The 18,081-nt window shown below is 41.4% G+C and overlaps 1 protein-coding gene across 1 annotated transcript; it reads left to right on the top strand.

The window, feature by feature from the left end:
• The first annotated feature begins 9,271 nt into the window (after positions 1-9,271).
• On the top strand, positions 9,272-17,566 carry vwa1 (von Willebrand factor A domain containing 1). The gene is made up of 6 exons (XM_057041307.1): positions 9,272-9,656; positions 12,552-13,109; positions 14,150-14,482; positions 14,747-15,022; positions 16,032-16,307; positions 16,451-17,566. Exons 1-6 carry the CDS (start codon positions 9,569-9,571, stop codon positions 16,477-16,479), a joined length of 1,560 nt encoding a protein of 519 aa, XP_056897287.1. The 5' UTR covers positions 9,272-9,568; the 3' UTR covers positions 16,480-17,566.
• The last annotated feature ends 515 nt before the right edge of the window (positions 17,567-18,081 follow it).

Below are 18,081 nucleotides of genomic sequence, written 5' to 3' on the forward strand. Positions count from 1 at the left end.
CACGGTGATAAACTGGTAAATTTTAATTTTTTTAATTTTTATACACGTTTATTCAATTATCTCGCGTTTCTTGCTATTTTCGACATTCCTTAATTGCGTCTTTTCTTCGCCACCTCTTTGGTGACGTAACTTCCACATGCACTCATAGAAAATTGAAAGTTTTTGATAATCATTTATTTCAGGTATAAAGTTTGATCGATACAAGCAAAAATGAAAAGGACGTATTGATCAATTCATTGATTAAAATTAGATCAAGATCAGGCCGTTACGTGCCTCGGAAAGATGAACCATATATAACTCAAAGGCTGCAGCTGGTTTTAGTAGTTAGCATTAAGCTAACACTGTTCCCGAAAGTACTCCTACTGACCAGTAGGTGTTAGTGTAACATCTGTTTTCACGGCTACTTCCCTGTTTCTGCAGCCGTGAATGCGCAAGTAAACTATATTTTAAGTGTCCTGTATTTTATGCTTAGATGCGGCAGAATTAGAAGAGAATAATAATGCAATAAATTAAGTTTAAAAAAGTTTATCCTTTTATTTAATCATCAATTTAATCATACAGTGAGATGATCGTTTGGTGTTGACTCATTCAATGCATGTACTTTATGTCTGAATACAAATTTGAATTTTAAAAAAAATCCAGATTTTCGAGACACGTAGAAAATTAAGAGGTCAATATTTTTGACTGAACTTACTGTTCTGTTCACGTGTATTTGCATTAACTGTATGAGTGACAGTAAACCATACCATATTGTATATAGTATAGAATGAGTCCATTTTCGAAATCATGTATTTTATGAATGTGATATAAGTATAATAGAATATGTATAGTATGTGATGCAGAATAAGTCTAGGGTAGCATCCATCCACCCATCCATCCATCCATCCATCCATCCATCCATCCATCCATCCATCCATCCATCATCCATCCATCCATCCATCCATCCATCCATCCATCTCTGTTAACAGTTTATTTTTCATCAGGGTCACAGGGAAGTGCTGGAATCTGTCCCAGCATTCACTGGGCAATAGGCAGAAATGCACCCCGGAAAGGTCATCCATCCACTGCAATGGGTATATAACAGTAGAGGTAATGAAATTACAGTAGATAATAGTGTGTATTTTTATATAAAATATTGGACATAATTGTACACTTAGTTGCATATTCTTGAAATCTGTAAGCAAGAATGATTATATGAACATCCATATGATAGAGTATGATATGTTTGAGTGTGAGAAAGAAAGCGTGCACAATGAACCAACCAAAAGATTGGAAAAGTGGATTAAACTTGGTAGGAACTGTTACTCTGTGAGTACTTTGTCAATATAATACCCCGACCTTGTCACAACGGAATTCCCAAGCCTCCAAGTGCAGTTGTCTTGGAAAGGCGTTGTTTATGCAGTGCACTGAGCACTATCCACTGTGATATAAACAGACCTTGATATCAAGTTTAATCAAAACTGGATGCCAAGGACCTACAGCAGTGGAGACCTACCTCCAACTCTAACTCCATGCATTGCCATTAATGAACAGTTCTACTTTAAAAATTATTTTAACATGAAATTAGAAAGCTGATATTGTAAAAGACAAATTATTGAATAGGGCCTATATTATTGGCATTTAAAAAAAACTTTCCCTACAGGTTAAAACATGTACTCAGGAAAAACAAAAGCTTTGAGGTTTTGGGGGAACTGAAGTGTTGAAAAACAATGATATGAATTAAACTGCTTTCTTTGCCTTACAAGTGTATACTTGCATTTTCCAAATGAATCACACTTTAGAGCTATTACTGAAGTTATTGAAATGCTGTTTTTATTGGCTTTAACTCATCTGTTCTCACTTTGAACACCCTTTTATGTCTAGCTGCAGTCATTCATCATGGATTTAAGACATTCTATGAGAGCATGGATTTTAAAAAGAAGATATTTGAATGCTCCCTACCACTAAGGTTTAATTAGGACAGGAAGTCAGGACCCAACTTGATTTTTGTTGGCAACGGTCCAAGTGGGATAGAAAACACAATTTGGTGATATATCATACGGTGTCTATTCACAGATGTAACTCCTTGTTAAAGTTTTTTCTGCTGGTTCTATGACCATTTCCTAGTTATCAGCTTTGAACTATTGGGTTTTATCAGAAAATCCACATTGCTGATATCGTCATCTTATTGTCACCTTTCCAGTAGCCATGAAAAGAATCCAGAAAGAAGTATGGCATTACAAGAGACTATCTATGCCAGTGTCAAAGTGCTGCCATGCTGCAGTAATAGCTCACTAGAAGATGAAAAAAAATCAGATTCATGATAGAAATCCTTGGCCAATTGTCATCAACAGACTGCTCTGCGGAAAAAGGAGAAACTGTTCAAATCACAAACAATATCAGTGATTCAATTAAAAAATGGGAAATCTCTCCTGTGGAAATTTCTTGGCCTTATTATCACAACTTTGTCAACTGTACAAAGGCGAGGCCAGAGGAAACCAGGCAACTAACATCATGTGATGATGTCATGAGTGTGATGCGTCACTATTTATATAGCTTCAGATATCAAGCTGAATCTGAAAGTTAAAAAAAGAAAATAAAAAAGTAATCATAACAGTACGAGGGTGATGATTCCTGTGAAGACAAAAAACTTCAAACTAGGTTCTAATTTCTCTGCAGTCCACCATCAGTGCAGAGATTTTCTTTGCTTTCATTGAACTCCGTCATCAGCCATGTTACTCGCAGACTTTTAAGCATTTTTTTCAGACAGCACTTTTCATTAAAGCGCTTTAGTCCAACTCCAGACATGTCAGTAATGTGAACGCTAAACTGCTTATTAATGCGGTAGTTGCGGACAGCAAGGTGTGTGCGTGAGCTGCTTTGCTGTTGTTGTTTCAACCCCATATGCATTAAAATGGTCTCAATGTCAAAAATAGAAATGGTATGTTTTGTTGCCAGAATGTCTCAGGCATCAACTGCTGACCTCCCTCGGGCAAAAACCTCCTCTTCCGTCTTGTACTTGAGCTATGTCCCGTAACCTCTGTGTGTGTGCGCGTGTGCGTTCAGTCTCACAATAGATTACTCATTGAAAAACAGACAGGCAGACAGCCACAGCTCACGCCAGACAAGTTCAAACAAACCTCCACCCTCCACCCCACACCCCTTGTATCGTATCACTAACAGAACGTCAGGGGGGTTAGTTGGGCTAATTTCTGGCACATTAACAGCAGGGAAGCTGGGCAAAAACAACGGTGCCCGTGCCTACACACTGGGCACTTTAGGAGGGTGTTTAGGTTGCACGTGTACTGTGAAAAGAAATGAAAAGGAAGTAGTAAAGAAATAAAAGAGTGAGGCAGAGGTGAAAGGGCGCAGACTTATGAAGAGCAGAGGATGAGGTTGTGTTAACAGGGGAGCGGGACAAGACAGCATGGTTGTCGTCTCTTTGTCATTAAAGTATGGCGGGACATTTATCACACCTGCTCAGGTGTTTCAGTAAAAGTTTGCCATTGGCCTCCTTTTCACACTCGACGTTATTCCCCGCCCGCAGTGCGACCGCCATGAAATGAACGGATCGCGCGGGTTGAGCAACATGAACTTTTGTCTCTATCCAGATTTAACTTGTGCACTTCACCCGTACAAGCAGTTACAAGATGGGGTGATTTGCCAAACCAATAGCCCAGATCGTTTGCTTGTTCCTCCCCCAGCCCAACCTGCCCTGACAGATTCCACTGCGGATGTAATGCAGTTGTAATTACAACACATCCCCACTTCTTTAAACTTTCAAACATGTCACATAAGTGGTCCAGGATGCCTTTTGTGTATGTACATATGCACCAGCCCATGAGCGTTATGTGCGTCCTTGCGCATCTGGGTGTACATGTGAGGGCTTGCGTGCGTGCTTGCATCTGTATGTTTGTATAGTTTCTTCCAAGCGTGGAAGGCAGCTGGGACTCCTGAGTAGGGAGTGTGTGAGGGGAGAAGCAATGCGAGGGCAAGGTATCACAAAGGGAGGAGAGAATGGAGAATGCAGCTGTGAACCACTGGGGCCAAAAAAACACCAGCGGAAAGGATGATGATGGGATAGAGAGGAAGCAGATAGGCTTAGTGTGCTGAAAACAGTCCCAGAGAGGGATGACTAACCCAAATTTATAGTTTTCCATAAGGAACAAAAAGAAGGTAAATGAGGAATGCGGAATGCTGTGTCCCACAGAAACATCCTTATTTTGGTGTGAATGCTCACAAACACATTTTAATGTATAAGAGAAGTGTCTGTTCCATCCAAGCAATAGTGAGCTACAACCCACCCTCCCACAGGCTGCGATGGGAGAACTCTGACTTCCATGACTCACCACCACTGACCTTTATCGTGTGGTTTCTGAATAAGTGGGACTTTTCATTTCCAATTTCTTGTATACAGCCAGCACTATTAAGTCCTCCAAACAGCCTGGATGGAAGTAGTATTATTCAGTACCCATAAAGGCTTTATGGTGCCGAACAAAGGAGTTCTCAGTTACTGTATTTAAAGCCTTTCCAGGACTTTTGGGCAAATCAGAGGTAAAGTTTCTCACATGTCGATGAAGTCAGGCTCTGCTGTGCTTTCAAGACTACTAAAACTAAAATGTTCATCAGTGCCCTGGGATGAGCTGGCGGCTTGTCCATGCTGAACCCTGCCTCTCGCCCTAAGGCAGCTAGGTATAGGTGACCCCACTAGAAGATGGATGGATGTGCTTCAGTCATATTGTCCCTCTGTTCTAAGTGGAAATGTTATCAAGCGTGTCCCATTTGTGTGTGTTCATGGGGATAAAAAGGGAAAAAACAAAACAGAAAATGTGTTGATTTAGCCTTTGATGCCATAAACCCCTGGATTGAGCAGACCTTTCATCAGGCATTCGGCCAAAAGCTGAGCGAAACCTCATCATTCCAGCTTGGCAGATGCAGAGACAGCCTGTGACATTTTACTGTGGAAACTTGCAGTGGGTGTTGGCTCTATTGCAGTTTGGAGACTTGCTGCCTGTCATTTATTGCAGAACAGATGTTGAAACCAGCTAGGTGGACCTGCACACCTTTGTATGTTCAATAGACACTGAGCAGAACCCAAAGCATCTGTCCAAACTAATCTTCTGCTTCTGTTTAATGTATCTTGTCATATTTGTTTGGAGTAAAAGCAAAGAGAGAATTTCCTCTGATGCAGATAGAGCTCCAGTTCATGGAATGCAGGAGATACCAACTTTTTTCTGGGCGTGGAATAATTCCTTAACAGCAAAATTTTGTGTCTTTACAGCTGATAATCCCCTTCTTTTTTTCTTTTTTTAGATAAAAAAAACAGTTGTTTACAAGAAAATATCATTTCCATTGTGAGTAAACAACACAGGATGTTCATTAGGATTTAGGGAAAATCCCAGTGACGCATGACCAGAGCTATCCCTGTTGCTCAGGATGGATGTGGGCGCTTGGCTCACCTCTTGTCTCCTGGATATCCTGGTTATGGGGAAATCCTTGCAAATTCCCCCATCAAAAGTGGAATGACATTATGTTTGACTATTTTTATATGCAGTGTATTATTAGATTATTATGTCTGTGACAATACTCACTGCAGCAACGACAATATTTCGGTTTCCAGGATGTTAACAGGAATGGTTTGAATGAAGTGCTGTCTGATCTCCATCGTGTTAAAGTTTAAATTGAAAAATCAAAGCTTCTCATTTCACCTGCTTAGCAATAACAGATGAGAAATGGAGGAACTGTTGTATAAAGCTGAGCTCCACCAAAGCATTACAAACTGCTGTGTGTGAGGAGTGAAAACTATAAAAATGCCATACTACTACGGTGACTAAGGTAGGCCTTCATTTAATGTAGTGTTATTCCAAATGAGATGATAATCAGAGTAAATTGATCAGGTTGTTCTGCTAATAAGGTCATGTCCCATTCAAAACACGAGATCATATCCCTTTGCAGGTAAATATAGCGTTGACACACAAGAGACCACGAAGCATCACGTTGCCCACCTGAGCTGCAAAATTTGGGGTTTTCTTTACCAGCATCTTTTGTTTCATATTAGGTGTTTACCTTTATCAGCTCAATTACTTTTATCTCTGTTTTTTGCCTAGGCTTGTTGACATTGTTGATTTGTTTATCATGTTACATCTTACAGGAAAAACTAAAATGTTTTACATTTGTTCTTGGAATTTGCAGACAAAGACCAAGACACAGACCAAGCAGAGACCTTGAGAACCATAACAGCACAACAGAGAAAGTCAGTGGCAAATATAGACCTCTGGAATTTACTGCACTTTTCACAGTAGTGTTCCAACATGTGGCCAAGTCCTTGGCAGCACCAAATGTTTAATGGGTAATTACAGCTAGTTTGGTATTATGGGCCAAAGTTATGAGATTGAAATGAAAGCAGGAGCTCCAGCTTTCCCAGTTTTTCTCAGCAGACTTGTTTTTCTATGTTTTTTTTTCGTTTTTCTATGTTATCACACACAAAAGTGACACAGAATGCAATGACATCTTTAATTAACTTGATACCATCATGCTGTTTCTCCTCCCACCAATTCTATCTACTCTTGCACGGAAAGGCCATATTTAAAAGTAGCAATTTCACCCCCTTTTATCATTATTCCACCAGGCCTGATGGTATGTGAAAATGGGCAGACACAGATCGTAGTTAAGAGTGCATGGTCTGCGATACTAAATGAAGCAAGGGGAGGTGGTGTGGTGACATGAGACTACGTCAAGCAGTTGTCAGCACCTGCATGTAAATACCACTAAGTGACTATAAGGTTCACACTAGTTGATCATGGTGTTTCTTCCCATCATAGTAAAATGTAGATATAGCCACATACAGTACATGTTCAGCCATTTGTTGCTCTCATATACAACAGTGCCATGCTGTTCCATGTGGGGGGATACTGTGTGTCTAACAGATTTACAGCTCACTAACAAGACTTTAAACACACACACACGCACGCACGCACACAGGCACACAGGAAGGAAACTCCCATCTGTATGCAAACAGCACAGTGTCATTGACCGTGAGCTTCTGGGACCAAAAATGTGCATGTGAGAACTCGTTCGGTCATGGAAGGGAGGTGCACAAACACGACAGAGAAATTAATGTTGGACGTGCATTGTGCAGTCACAGAACAAATGGATCATGAGTCTTCAGACATTCTGACTTCTGTTGGAAGGTCTGTTCTGACTAGACAAAAACCCTACAAGTTGAGGTCCAGTGATACAATGTGCCTGCCCCCCCACCAGGAATAGGATGAAAGGCAGCCTGATAATCAAGGACCCCATCACACCGAGGACCAATGTAACTTTAAGCGACCTTGTAAAGCTTGTGGGGAAATACACCTCACCTAAGGGAGTTTCCCATTTTGCCAGTCAAACCTTGTCAAACCTTTACTGCTAATTGGATCAGGCGTGTATCACTTTATCACTCCAGTCCAATAAGTCCATGAAGAACGGCCATTTTGGCCCTGTTGCACCATATATGCCCTCCAGTGGGATGTTCAGGACAACTGTGGGGATAAGTCCAACTTGGTTGACATTGGGCTTCATCTTTATGACCAGGGCTAATGTCTTTATCCAGGACATCTAGAAGACATCAGATGGGAGGATCAGATTGAACAGAGAGAACAGTGGACAGCTTGGGTGAATGAGCTCCCTGAACTCAGACAAGCAGTCCAGGTTACCTTCATTTGCTTTACAATAAATTCAATTAAAAAAACTCACCGATGTTGAATACATGCAGTCTAAGTGATCATTATGTTTTCCCCCAACCAAGAATTTAATTCACTGGGAATGTAAATGGGCCTAAAATGAATGGTTCATGTGAGGAAATCCAACAGCTTTCCAGATTTGAAGCTGCTTTCTGGACGAAAAGCAGATGTGCAGGGCTGCTCCACATTTGCTGGAAGCATGTGCATCGGCTTTTGCTGCATAAAGAGGTCAAGCTTAGATAATTAATGCAACGAGCCCAACTTTCTAATGATGGATCATCTTTCACTAAATCTAATACAAATATAACAGTTTTATTGCATTTATTTCTCTGCATTCAAGGCTTAGGTCTTATTTATGCTGAAACTCAGGTTGCAATCCAGTTTTGTTCATGCGTTAGTGCTGTACTGTCGGTCAGACAGAGCAATCATGTGTTATTCACTGAGTACACTGCAGTGACAGTATTTAGTTTCTAGGTGTGTGTTGGGGAGGGTGTGCCGATTGTCTCGCAGGAACAATAACTCTATTTGGACAAGATGCAGCACAGTGAAATCCAGACCTTTCATTCCCTCCATCCTCTCACTCCTATTCTTTCCCTCCTACACCATTGTGTCTCTTTGTCATTTTTTTCCCTTCACACAATCAGTTATAGTCACACAAATGCATACGCAACATTGGTGTGAGTGCTAATATATTTAGTGCCTTTGTGTTAAGCTTTTTCCTCACTTTATTGACCTTTCTTGTCTTGACAACATGAAAGGTTGACATTGTTTAAAAGAGGGTGATTGCCATATAAAAATCTCTCGTGATCTTTTTTCCATTCCAACACTGTAATTTCAGCGATCCACTTTGTTGAATTCCACAAGTATTTGTGGTCTTCCTGCAGAAACCCAGAAGTTCCTCAGTCTTTTAGTGAGGCATTTTTCCAGTTGTATATATCACAAACAAATAAACACAAAAAAGACTCCAAAATGTAAATTCAGCAATTCTTGTTAACTAGGCAACATGATGTTTTAAATCGTCTCGCAAAAAGGTGACTCGGGTCCAAGGTTTCGATGCACAAATAGTGGAGACAGCCCTATTTACAATTCTAAGTTGCTGGGGAGGCTAAAGAAAGAAGGGAGGAGTACACACATGATAGTCAGAGGTGTGGTGCCATACCCAAGTAGGCAGAGAGACATTACAGTAATGTTGCCCTTCACAAAAAAAGCACATTTTATTGAAATTCTGTATTTTAATATCCAAATATTATTAGTTATACTGTTTCACATTCATTTTATGGTAGAGCTTTACCTTAACCTAGTTTTGCGATTTATTATGATATAACAAAGTAAGGTTTAAGTAAATTATTTTTATTGCAAAGCCTCATTTAGCCTAATTCATACCCACTTTATCGCTTAATTGAATGGAATAGAATAAGAGTTCAACCTAAACTGCAGTGAGTATGTTATTTTCAACTTGTCAAATTTACATGAAATGTGGCAGACCACGTAACTCCCCAGGGTTACTTTTATTTTGAAAGCAGTATACCGGAACACCTGGGTGTATTCTTCGCCTGCATTTAATTCGTGCCCATGGACACAAGTGTGGTGCCGGAGGGTCCAGACTTTGCGCGCAGAGCGCACGCAGCCAAGTTTTGAGCACAGTTTGAACTTACAGAAGATTCGGACGTGCCGATCATGCTAAAATAAAAGGAGGAAAGAAAAGGAAAAGAAAAATGGGACTCATTGTGCTTTTGGTCATGGTCTAATTACGGATATAGACCGTGTTCATCCGGGCTGTGCGGGATATCTGATATTCCTAAAAAAAAAGGATATAAAAGTATATAAGTCAGGCGTTGGATAGAGCCATAACTACAATTAGGAAGATGCTGGAGCGTCACGCGTGTTTGACATGGATGCTGTTGTGCGTCCTTGTGAGGCAGGCGTCTGGACAGAATCACGCACCTGAAGGAGGTAAGTTAGAATAAGCACACCCGTAAATAACCGGGGAGATGCTTTGTCATTTCGTTCTGCGCTTATAGCTGTTGTTAGATAATCGATTTCAAACTTCTGTTGTTGGTTCCCACAGATTTAATATAAAAAGAATGCTTCATATAAAGTAAGAATTAACTTTATCAGTAGATGCTGTCACAGAAGGTTCATTTTGGCACTGTCTGGGCTTAGGGTGGGGTCTCCAGATAAAATGTTGGTGAGATGAGAAGCTTTGACACTGTGGATGTGGAGCACACACAGGTACCTGATAAAGTTTCTTCAAATTCGGTAGTTTCCTGTCAATGACAACTCAAAATATTTCAATGATTTTGAAGGATGGGACAACCCACTCCGTCAAGTAGAAATAGATCATATGGTAATATGTGTCAGTTTATATTCCAGTAAGTGTTGAAATGGGCATCAGACACTTTGGAGTTAATGGGATAATGGCTTAGATTAGTTATAGTTCACCAGTAGTCATCACTTTTATTCAGTGATACCAGATTATCTGTTGACACGGAAACAAAACAACCAGCTGTGGTGCCTTTAAGTCCTGAGGTAATACCCATGGCCATGAAGTGTCTCAGAGGCTAAACTTGGTGGTTGTGACACCACTGAGTCTGTCAGCAAGAGGAGATCTTTATGGCAGTTTTAACATAGCGGTCATGCGCTGTCACTGTGCTGGTTCCTGGAACTGAAGCAAGAGGAAATGGTCTGTATACAATTGCTCGGACTTGCCAAAACATTTTTTTTTGGCAGTTCAAGATTGTAATTGGATTGGGATTTGAACAGTACCCTTTGCACTTCAAAAGCGGTGTTAAATCACATTTGCTTTGTTTTTCTTGGAGTTTGATTGTGTTCAGTTTCAGTTGATCACATTGGCATTGCACAGTTTGCTGTATAAACATCATTGGAGTACTGAGCTATAACTCATATGTGACAAGAAATGTTGAGAGAACATACAGTATGTCTATTACCTGCCTAGTCATGTTCAAACAATTGTGCTTAACCATGATTAAACCCACTCTGCCCACACACCCATGTAATCTTGTGGACTTCCCCCATTCCAGATGCTCTAATGTTTGTCTGTGAGGAAAAGATGAATTGGATTTTATCTGATCTGAATTTTGGAGGGGAACTGGATAAAACCTCTGTACGAGCAGCCAGGTTGCTGTTTCGTTATAACTAAAAAAAAGAAAAGCAGTATAAAATTATAACAATGCTAATATATGACATTGGTATTAGTAATCTGGGTGTTGTCAGCTCCGTTTGTAGGGGGCAGGACACAAGGTGAAAGGTGTTCTGGTAGCAGGAGACATACCAGCACAACCTTACAGCACTGCCAAGGTACCCTTCAGCAAGGGAACCCTGCCTTCGCCGGTGTACAGCTGAGACAGGCCTAGCACCATCCCCACCACCCTGCAAGGGAAATAGCGAGAAAAAAAATAGTAGTTAATGTCTGATTTTGAATGTTCCCAACTGGCCTCAACAGTATTTTTCTGAAAAAAATAGTGCACTCACAATCCGATCCAATGTTATTTTGACCTACGGTACATCAGAAGTATTTATGGCTTTAATCATATTGCCATGATGTAAATCAGGTTTATATGAGAGCATTTAAAGACTCTTGCCTTTGTTTTTACCAGGTTCCAAGACAATATTATTTCATAAATACCGCATCCTTCCACTGCTATTATTCCTTTCAGGAATCCAGTTTTCCTTGTAGGATACCTGCCAACCATTTAAACACGTGAAGTCAGCATATGGCTTCCAGATAAAGACATACCTGCACAAAGGTAGAGGTATGGGGGGATGTGATACAGAGTGACCCCCACACTCCAAAGTCCAAACAACAGGGCAGATGTGAGGAATTCTTCAGGCTGTGCTGAAGAGAAAACACGAACGTCTGCCTGTGTGCTTACTTGTTTAAAATCTGTGCATGTGTGTGTGTATAAGCATGCCTCATCACCTTTTTTCAGCTTTCAGCACCTCTTTTCGTCACTTCATCTGCTGTGCGTTCAACATGTAAATAGTACCACAAAAAACAAGAGCCACTGATATTAAACAAGTTCCCTGAGCTCTCAAGCTGTCCAATAGATTTCCATCATTCAGACATTTAAACATGTGGCGGATCCCTCAATAACCACTTCCATCTGATCTGCAGCTAAATGTTGCTTTTAGATGTCTCCAATGTGGCTGCTTCTTTTCTTTCTCCATTCTGTATATGGCGTTCCAACATTCCTCCTCGTCTCTCGCTTGGAACTGCCTGTACAGCCCCCTCGTCCTCCCCAACCCCACCTCTCTCCTTTCAATCACTGTTGCTACTGTTTCTTCGCTTTTGCTTTTAACTTTGCATCTACTGGGAAATAGTTTTGTGCTGTCATCTATTCTAAAGCTGGCATCAGATTTTAGTCTAGCCCTTAGGGGCCTTTTCTCCTTATTTTACTCTACACTGTTCAACAGCTGTTCTCACAGTGTGATAGTAGGAAATATAGATAGTAGGAAGATCTTGGATCTGCGTTTGTGTGTTAGTTTTTAGCAGTAGTTTTACTTGTGGTGAATTCATTAAAGATATTGAACTCTGTAAAATTCTTGTTGATGCATAAAACCAAGAATGGGGGTTTGAAAGTTAATTTGTTAAGGTATCTAGTGTTACTCCATCAACCTCAACTCATTGACTGCTTGAGTATCACTTTAAGTATTTCTGGTTTCTTTCTGACAGTGAGTCAATGTTGACTAAACAATTAGATGTTGCCAATATGATTGATTGATAAAATAGAATTTCATAGACCAAACCAAAAAGGAAAGAGGGTAAAAAGTAAAAGGATCCTTGATGTTTGACCAACATTTTAAATAGTTGTTTGTTTTTCTCTGCAGTGCTAAACTGTTGTGAGGGTGATGTCCTCTTCTTGTTGGACTCCTCGGGGAGTGTGTCTTCCTACGAGCACTCCCGCATGCTCACTTTCCTGTCGGAGCTCCTTCAACCATTCTCTCTGGGGGAGGGCCAGGTGAGAGTGGGACTCCTGCAGGTCGGCTCGCAACCGCGACTGGAGTTCGGCTTTGACACCCATGGCACCCAAAGTGGCCTTCAGGAGTCCTTGAGGAACACCAAACCCCTCAGAGGAGACACAAAAACTGTGGAAGCACTGAAGATCGCAAAGGAGCGGGTGTTGAGACCCGGAGTACCAGGTGGGGCACGAGAAGGTCTCCCGAGGGTGTTGGTGTGGTTGACGGATGGCGTGAATCCCGGCGATGTCATGGGACCCATGGCTGAGCTGCGACAGGAAGGCATTGCTGTACTGGTGGTCTCTACTGGGCATAGCAACTACCTGGTGATGAGAGAAGTAGTGACCCCCCCTCTGGAAAACCACTTGTACTTTGTGGACATCGATGACATGAGCATCATCACAGACGACCTGCGAGATGCCATCATTGGTGAGTTTTGGTCTTTTTTTTGCTAATAAAATAGATGTGGCATCAGATTTTTCAACATGCCAACCTGTCTTTGAACTCACGCACAAAGAAGAGGCTCGGTTTACAACACACACAGGCGGTGTGACGTCAATCCCTTTGGGGGTCACAGGGAGGGTGCTGGAGTGTATCCCAGCTGCATATGGGCGATGGCTGGGTACACCCCTGAGTGAGCTGTCAGCTCATCACAGCGCCCTATATGAGCATTTGGGAGTTTGATACCTTGCTCAAGGGTGCCTCGGTAACCTTCTAGTTATAAAAAGAATTATTCATCTTCTAAATTCAAATATATACAGATTGCTGTATCCTACAACTGAAAGGTCATGTTAAGGTTGCATTTTATGAATCCTTATTAAAGGAAAAAGATTTTCCTGCCCGTAATGCACAGGTGCATTACATATCCCTGTGCTTGCGCCTAATTCCATATGTGCTCCTCAAGCCAGCCAAACTGTGGTTGTGAAATTAGAGGCGGAGATTCGGACAGCGTTTGTAATAAGATAGGAAGACTATTAATGGATTAATGATTCAACTCTGACTGAATCGTCCAACACTATCCCAGATATACTATATATAATACATGCTGTGCATATATATCTAAAACACAGACAGATGGGAGGGACAGATTCAGTAGCATTCACAGGGGAAATCTAGGCTCTCTGCTGCTTGATGCACATTATAAATAATGGGTGTGTACAAGTTGAAATGCACTTGTCATTGCTGAGTACTTCAGGATCCTGTGGCAAAGATGCCTGCATGACATTTGTTATTTTGAACCAGAGCCTCACTGGGATGGCCATTTCAAGTTGTCATGTTGCATGGGTTATAAATGCATCTGGAAACCCAAGTCTGACTGGGTGGCCCTCTGAAGGCCCTTTAAGAACCCTGACCTCTCCTGGCTGCTGCCACCATCCCTTTCTTGTTTTTTTCCTCTGTACCAGTTCACCATTTTATTGTTAATTGCCTGCCTGCACATTACAATTTCTTCTACTTCCTGTGCCCAACAGAAATCATCCGAGCTGAGCGAATCAACATCCACGACATCTCCACTAACTCTGCCACTGTGCAGTGGCGGCCAGTTCTGTCTGGCTTGAGAGGGTACTATGAAGTTCGCTTTGGTCCACTTGTAACCCAAGTACCAGGCGGTGGTGGAGGAGCTGAAACTGGGACCAGTCCGAGTACTGGTGGAAGTCAGTACCAAAGACTGGTCCAGCCTGCAGATTCCAGTACAGCCAGACTAACAGGCCTGAAGCCTGATACCACCTATACTGTCACACTGATCCCAGAGTCCAATGAGCACTCCTTTAATGCACTTACGGCCACATTCACAACAAAACCAGGTTAGATAACGTTTTTTACTCATTGTACCATAAGCCTAATACATCATTTTATATGTGCTTAGCTTTCTGCAGTTAGTGTGTATTTCTTTTATATGCTAACATCCAAATGGTCTCCTTTAAAATATACTTTAGATTTAAACATCATTGTCATGTTTCCCTGACCTGTAGTGCACTAACATCAGTGTGCACTCATGTTCTCTATAGCAGCCATTATGTACTTTTAATGAGACAATCATCTAGTGACCGTGTCCTGTCTAACTCCAGAGGTGCTGAGCCCATCCGTGGTGACAGTCACTGAATCCGGAGCAACCAGCGTTCGCCTCAGTTGGGGCCCTCTTCAGCCGCAGACGGTCACAAGTTACTACATTGAATACTCTCCCCTGCCCAGGGGTGAGCTCCGCACCGCAACGGTACACCGGACGCAGAACTCTACACTGCTGACAGACCTCCAGCCTGGTACAACGTACCTGGTCACCATTACTGCCAGATATGCCTCAGGCAAGGGGAAAGCCATGTCTGTCAAAGCGTGCACTGAAGAAGGTGAGTGACACAACCGGGAGAGGAAGAATCCATTTACCGCAGGGCAGCGCTAATCCCGCACAAACTCTTTTCTGAAGCTTAAATTTCACATAATTACTAGCTGTTCCATTCTGTCTTTTACCTTTAATGTGAAGTTTATTCTCTTTATTTGTCAATTTTTAAAAAGAATTTCCTTTTCTATTGCCAGTTAATTCCATTTTCCCTCACCCGAACATCACTATATCCTGTTTTATTTTGTATTACAACCATTAAAAACAAAAATAAACACTGCACTATCTCACAAAACTAAAGACATCTGAACCTAAAAATTGTGCTGCTGCCATCCTGCATTCACAACAAGATTTACAGCACAATTATGAAGAGGCCGTAGAGCTGTAGTATTGAGTTACCACCCATGCAGCAGCCCGGTCCAGTCACAAGTAGAACGCTGCTGTGAGTCGTGGCTTTTCACCATATTTATGTCATCTATAATTTAACTCATACTGATCAGAACAATGACTTGACCAACAACAACACTTGACCATACTCGAAGACATACGAGTTAAGTAAAAATGTGTTCAGATCTAGTGAAACTGAATCCTGTCTAAAATAATGGTTGAGATAAAGATAGTCCCTTTACTGCAGCCTTCCACCAGAGGCCCATCTAGATGCTTTGGCCTGACATTTGTGAAGCTCTGATTTCATCCATCTTTACATACTGTCTGTGACTAAGAGGGACACCATGACAGAAATAAACGGGTCTTTTCGGTGCAGAAAAGCTAAGGAGCTCACCGTGTCAGTGTGACTGTTTTGATGTTTATTTGCTTCATGTAAACAGAGCAAATTAATCCACTTTCATTGTTTTCTATTGTGCAGCAAAGCCGATTAATGCAAAAAAATTAAGTCAGTCAATGAGCAGAGAAGTAGTCAACTATGCCTGTTTAAAAGCATAACAATAATAACCTAAATTTCTAGTTTTTAATTAGACCTTAAACCTTTTTTATAACACATCTTTGCTCTCCATTGCCAGAGACCCCTGCCCTAGCAGACCTCCAGCTAACCACTGTGGGCAGCGACGCCGTACAGGTCAACTGGAAGGTCGGCGAAGGTGGTCCCAGTGGCTACTTGCTTACCTGGGAGGGGCAGCAAAGCTCTGCCACTGGCCAGCGCTCCACGGTCTACTTGCCTCCTGATTCTCAAACAACTCGTCTGACGAACCTCCCTCCATCTGCGAGAGTGTGTGTTTCGCCCATTTATCACACGGGGCGGGGTAACGGCCTCTGCTGCACGGCAAACTTTCATCCAGGTGCGTGATGGTTCAGCATCCAAACACTGCAGATTCTGTTCATCTGATGAAATACAGAAGCTGAAGTTTATTTGGAATATTATCAATATTAAGTTGATGCACCAAATGTCCTCAGCTGCTGATTTTCCTCCCTTCACACTCAGATTTATTAACATATGGCTACCAGTCATAGCACCTCTGGACCGCCACTGCACCTTACCAAACATGGAGGTATATTGCAAGAAGAATGCAGACTTTCATCCATAATTCTTTTCCCCGTCTTCTTCTTCTGTGGATGTCGTCCAGGAGAGACTTGTGCTTTGGCTCACCAAGCATTAACGTAGAAGCCACAGCGATGTCCAGTAACAGCCACTTGTTGATTGAGGACTGTTTGCCTTTCGATTGCTGTTGTTGCATCTGATTTACACCCGTTACAAATATATCCCGTTGTAGTTTGAAGCCGCAATAAAGTTGTCGCATGGGTGTCTGTCACACATAGAAAGCAGGGGGTGATGTAATTGTTGCATATTTTATATGATTTGTGGGGGGAAGGTTTGCACCCTATGTGGATCTCGGAGTCAACTCAGCTGCCCCCCCCCTTCATCATAGTAAGGCTCAAAGCAGACTTAAGCTAACTGCACGCTCAGCACCTGCACGGTAAGAGATTGCAGGCTGGACTGCAAAAAGGATGCTTTAGCATGCAGTCGCTAAAAGCAGGATCTTTAAGACTGCAAGGTTTAACAGACTAGTAGAGAGTTGTTTGTATTAAAAAAAACGTGCTTATATTTATTAATCCAGAACCATATAAGAATAAAGCATTTGTTGCTTTCTACTGAAATGATACTTACAGGCCTGTTATTTTTTATTTCTATCCTTTCAAAGGAATTGTACTGCCATGTTTTCTGACCATCTTGCAATAAAGTCTGTTAACTTTTTTTTTACATTTTGTTTATTGGTAAATTGGTATTTGTGATTATATTGCAACATGAGCACCGTGGACTGCAGGGAGAGCTAAGTATTTGTTTGCACTGCTTTTTAATAGTTTAATTCCTCATTATTGAGGAATGCAATTAAGGGCCTTATGCAATGAATGACTCAATTAAGCATCATACTTATGACAGCGTCAAAATCACCCAACCTAGTTTCTTTGAAAAAACAAGTTCATTTTCTTATAAATTTCTGAAGAACAAAGCATTACTTTTGGTCTTTATTTCAGTATAATGTGGAACACAGATACATTAATACAAACATATGCAGTAATAAAGAAGGATTTTAAACTCTTTGCATCTGGTTATGATTTACATAACACATTTGTGGAAATCACCTCCTAATAAGTTGTGAATCTAAACCATAATGGTAATCTTAATGCAGGATTCCCACACCATCAAAGTCATCATATTGCATAACCTAACATTAACTGAACTCCTGGATTATAGGGCTTGATATCTCCCAGGTTCAAAATAAACAATGACTCTGTACATTACATGTAATGGATTACTGTAACCTTTACCCACTGGTGCAGGGTTGTCACCATTGGGTTTGTCACCCAATTTTTCTCCCAGGATGGTGAAGCCAATTGCCCACCTCCTCCCCCTCTGATTGGCTGATAGTCGCTGTCTTCACTGATTTGATTAGTTAACTTCAGGCATGAGGACTAATGAGCCAATCAGAGGCCGAGTAGGGCGGGTCATGCTGAGGAAAGTATTGTTGACGCGCACCGACAAATTCCCTTACAGATTTACTAGAAATTTTAGATTTCGAACGACCAGATATAAGAAAATGATTCAAACAAAAC

This window comes from Takifugu flavidus, chromosome 8, assembly GCF_003711565.1.
Source record: "Takifugu flavidus isolate HTHZ2018 chromosome 8, ASM371156v2, whole genome shotgun sequence".
Lineage (NCBI taxonomy): Eukaryota > Metazoa > Chordata > Actinopteri > Tetraodontiformes > Tetraodontidae > Takifugu > Takifugu flavidus.

What these genes read in the sequence shown, in the direction of transcription:
- vwa1 (XM_057041307.1), top strand. Translation starts at nt 9,569, where the DNA reads ATGCTGGAGCGTCACGCGTGTTTGACATGGATGCTGTTGTGCGTCCTT. An exon ending in CCTGCGAGATGCCATCATTG is followed by an intron (nt 13,110 to 14,149) that starts GTGAGTTTTGGT and finishes TGTGCCCAACAG; the next exon opens with AAATCATCCGAGCTGAGCGA. An exon ending in CAAAGCGTGCACTGAAGAAG is followed by an intron (nt 15,023 to 16,031) that starts GTGAGTGACACA and finishes CTCCATTGCCAG; the next exon opens with AGACCCCTGCCCTAGCAGAC.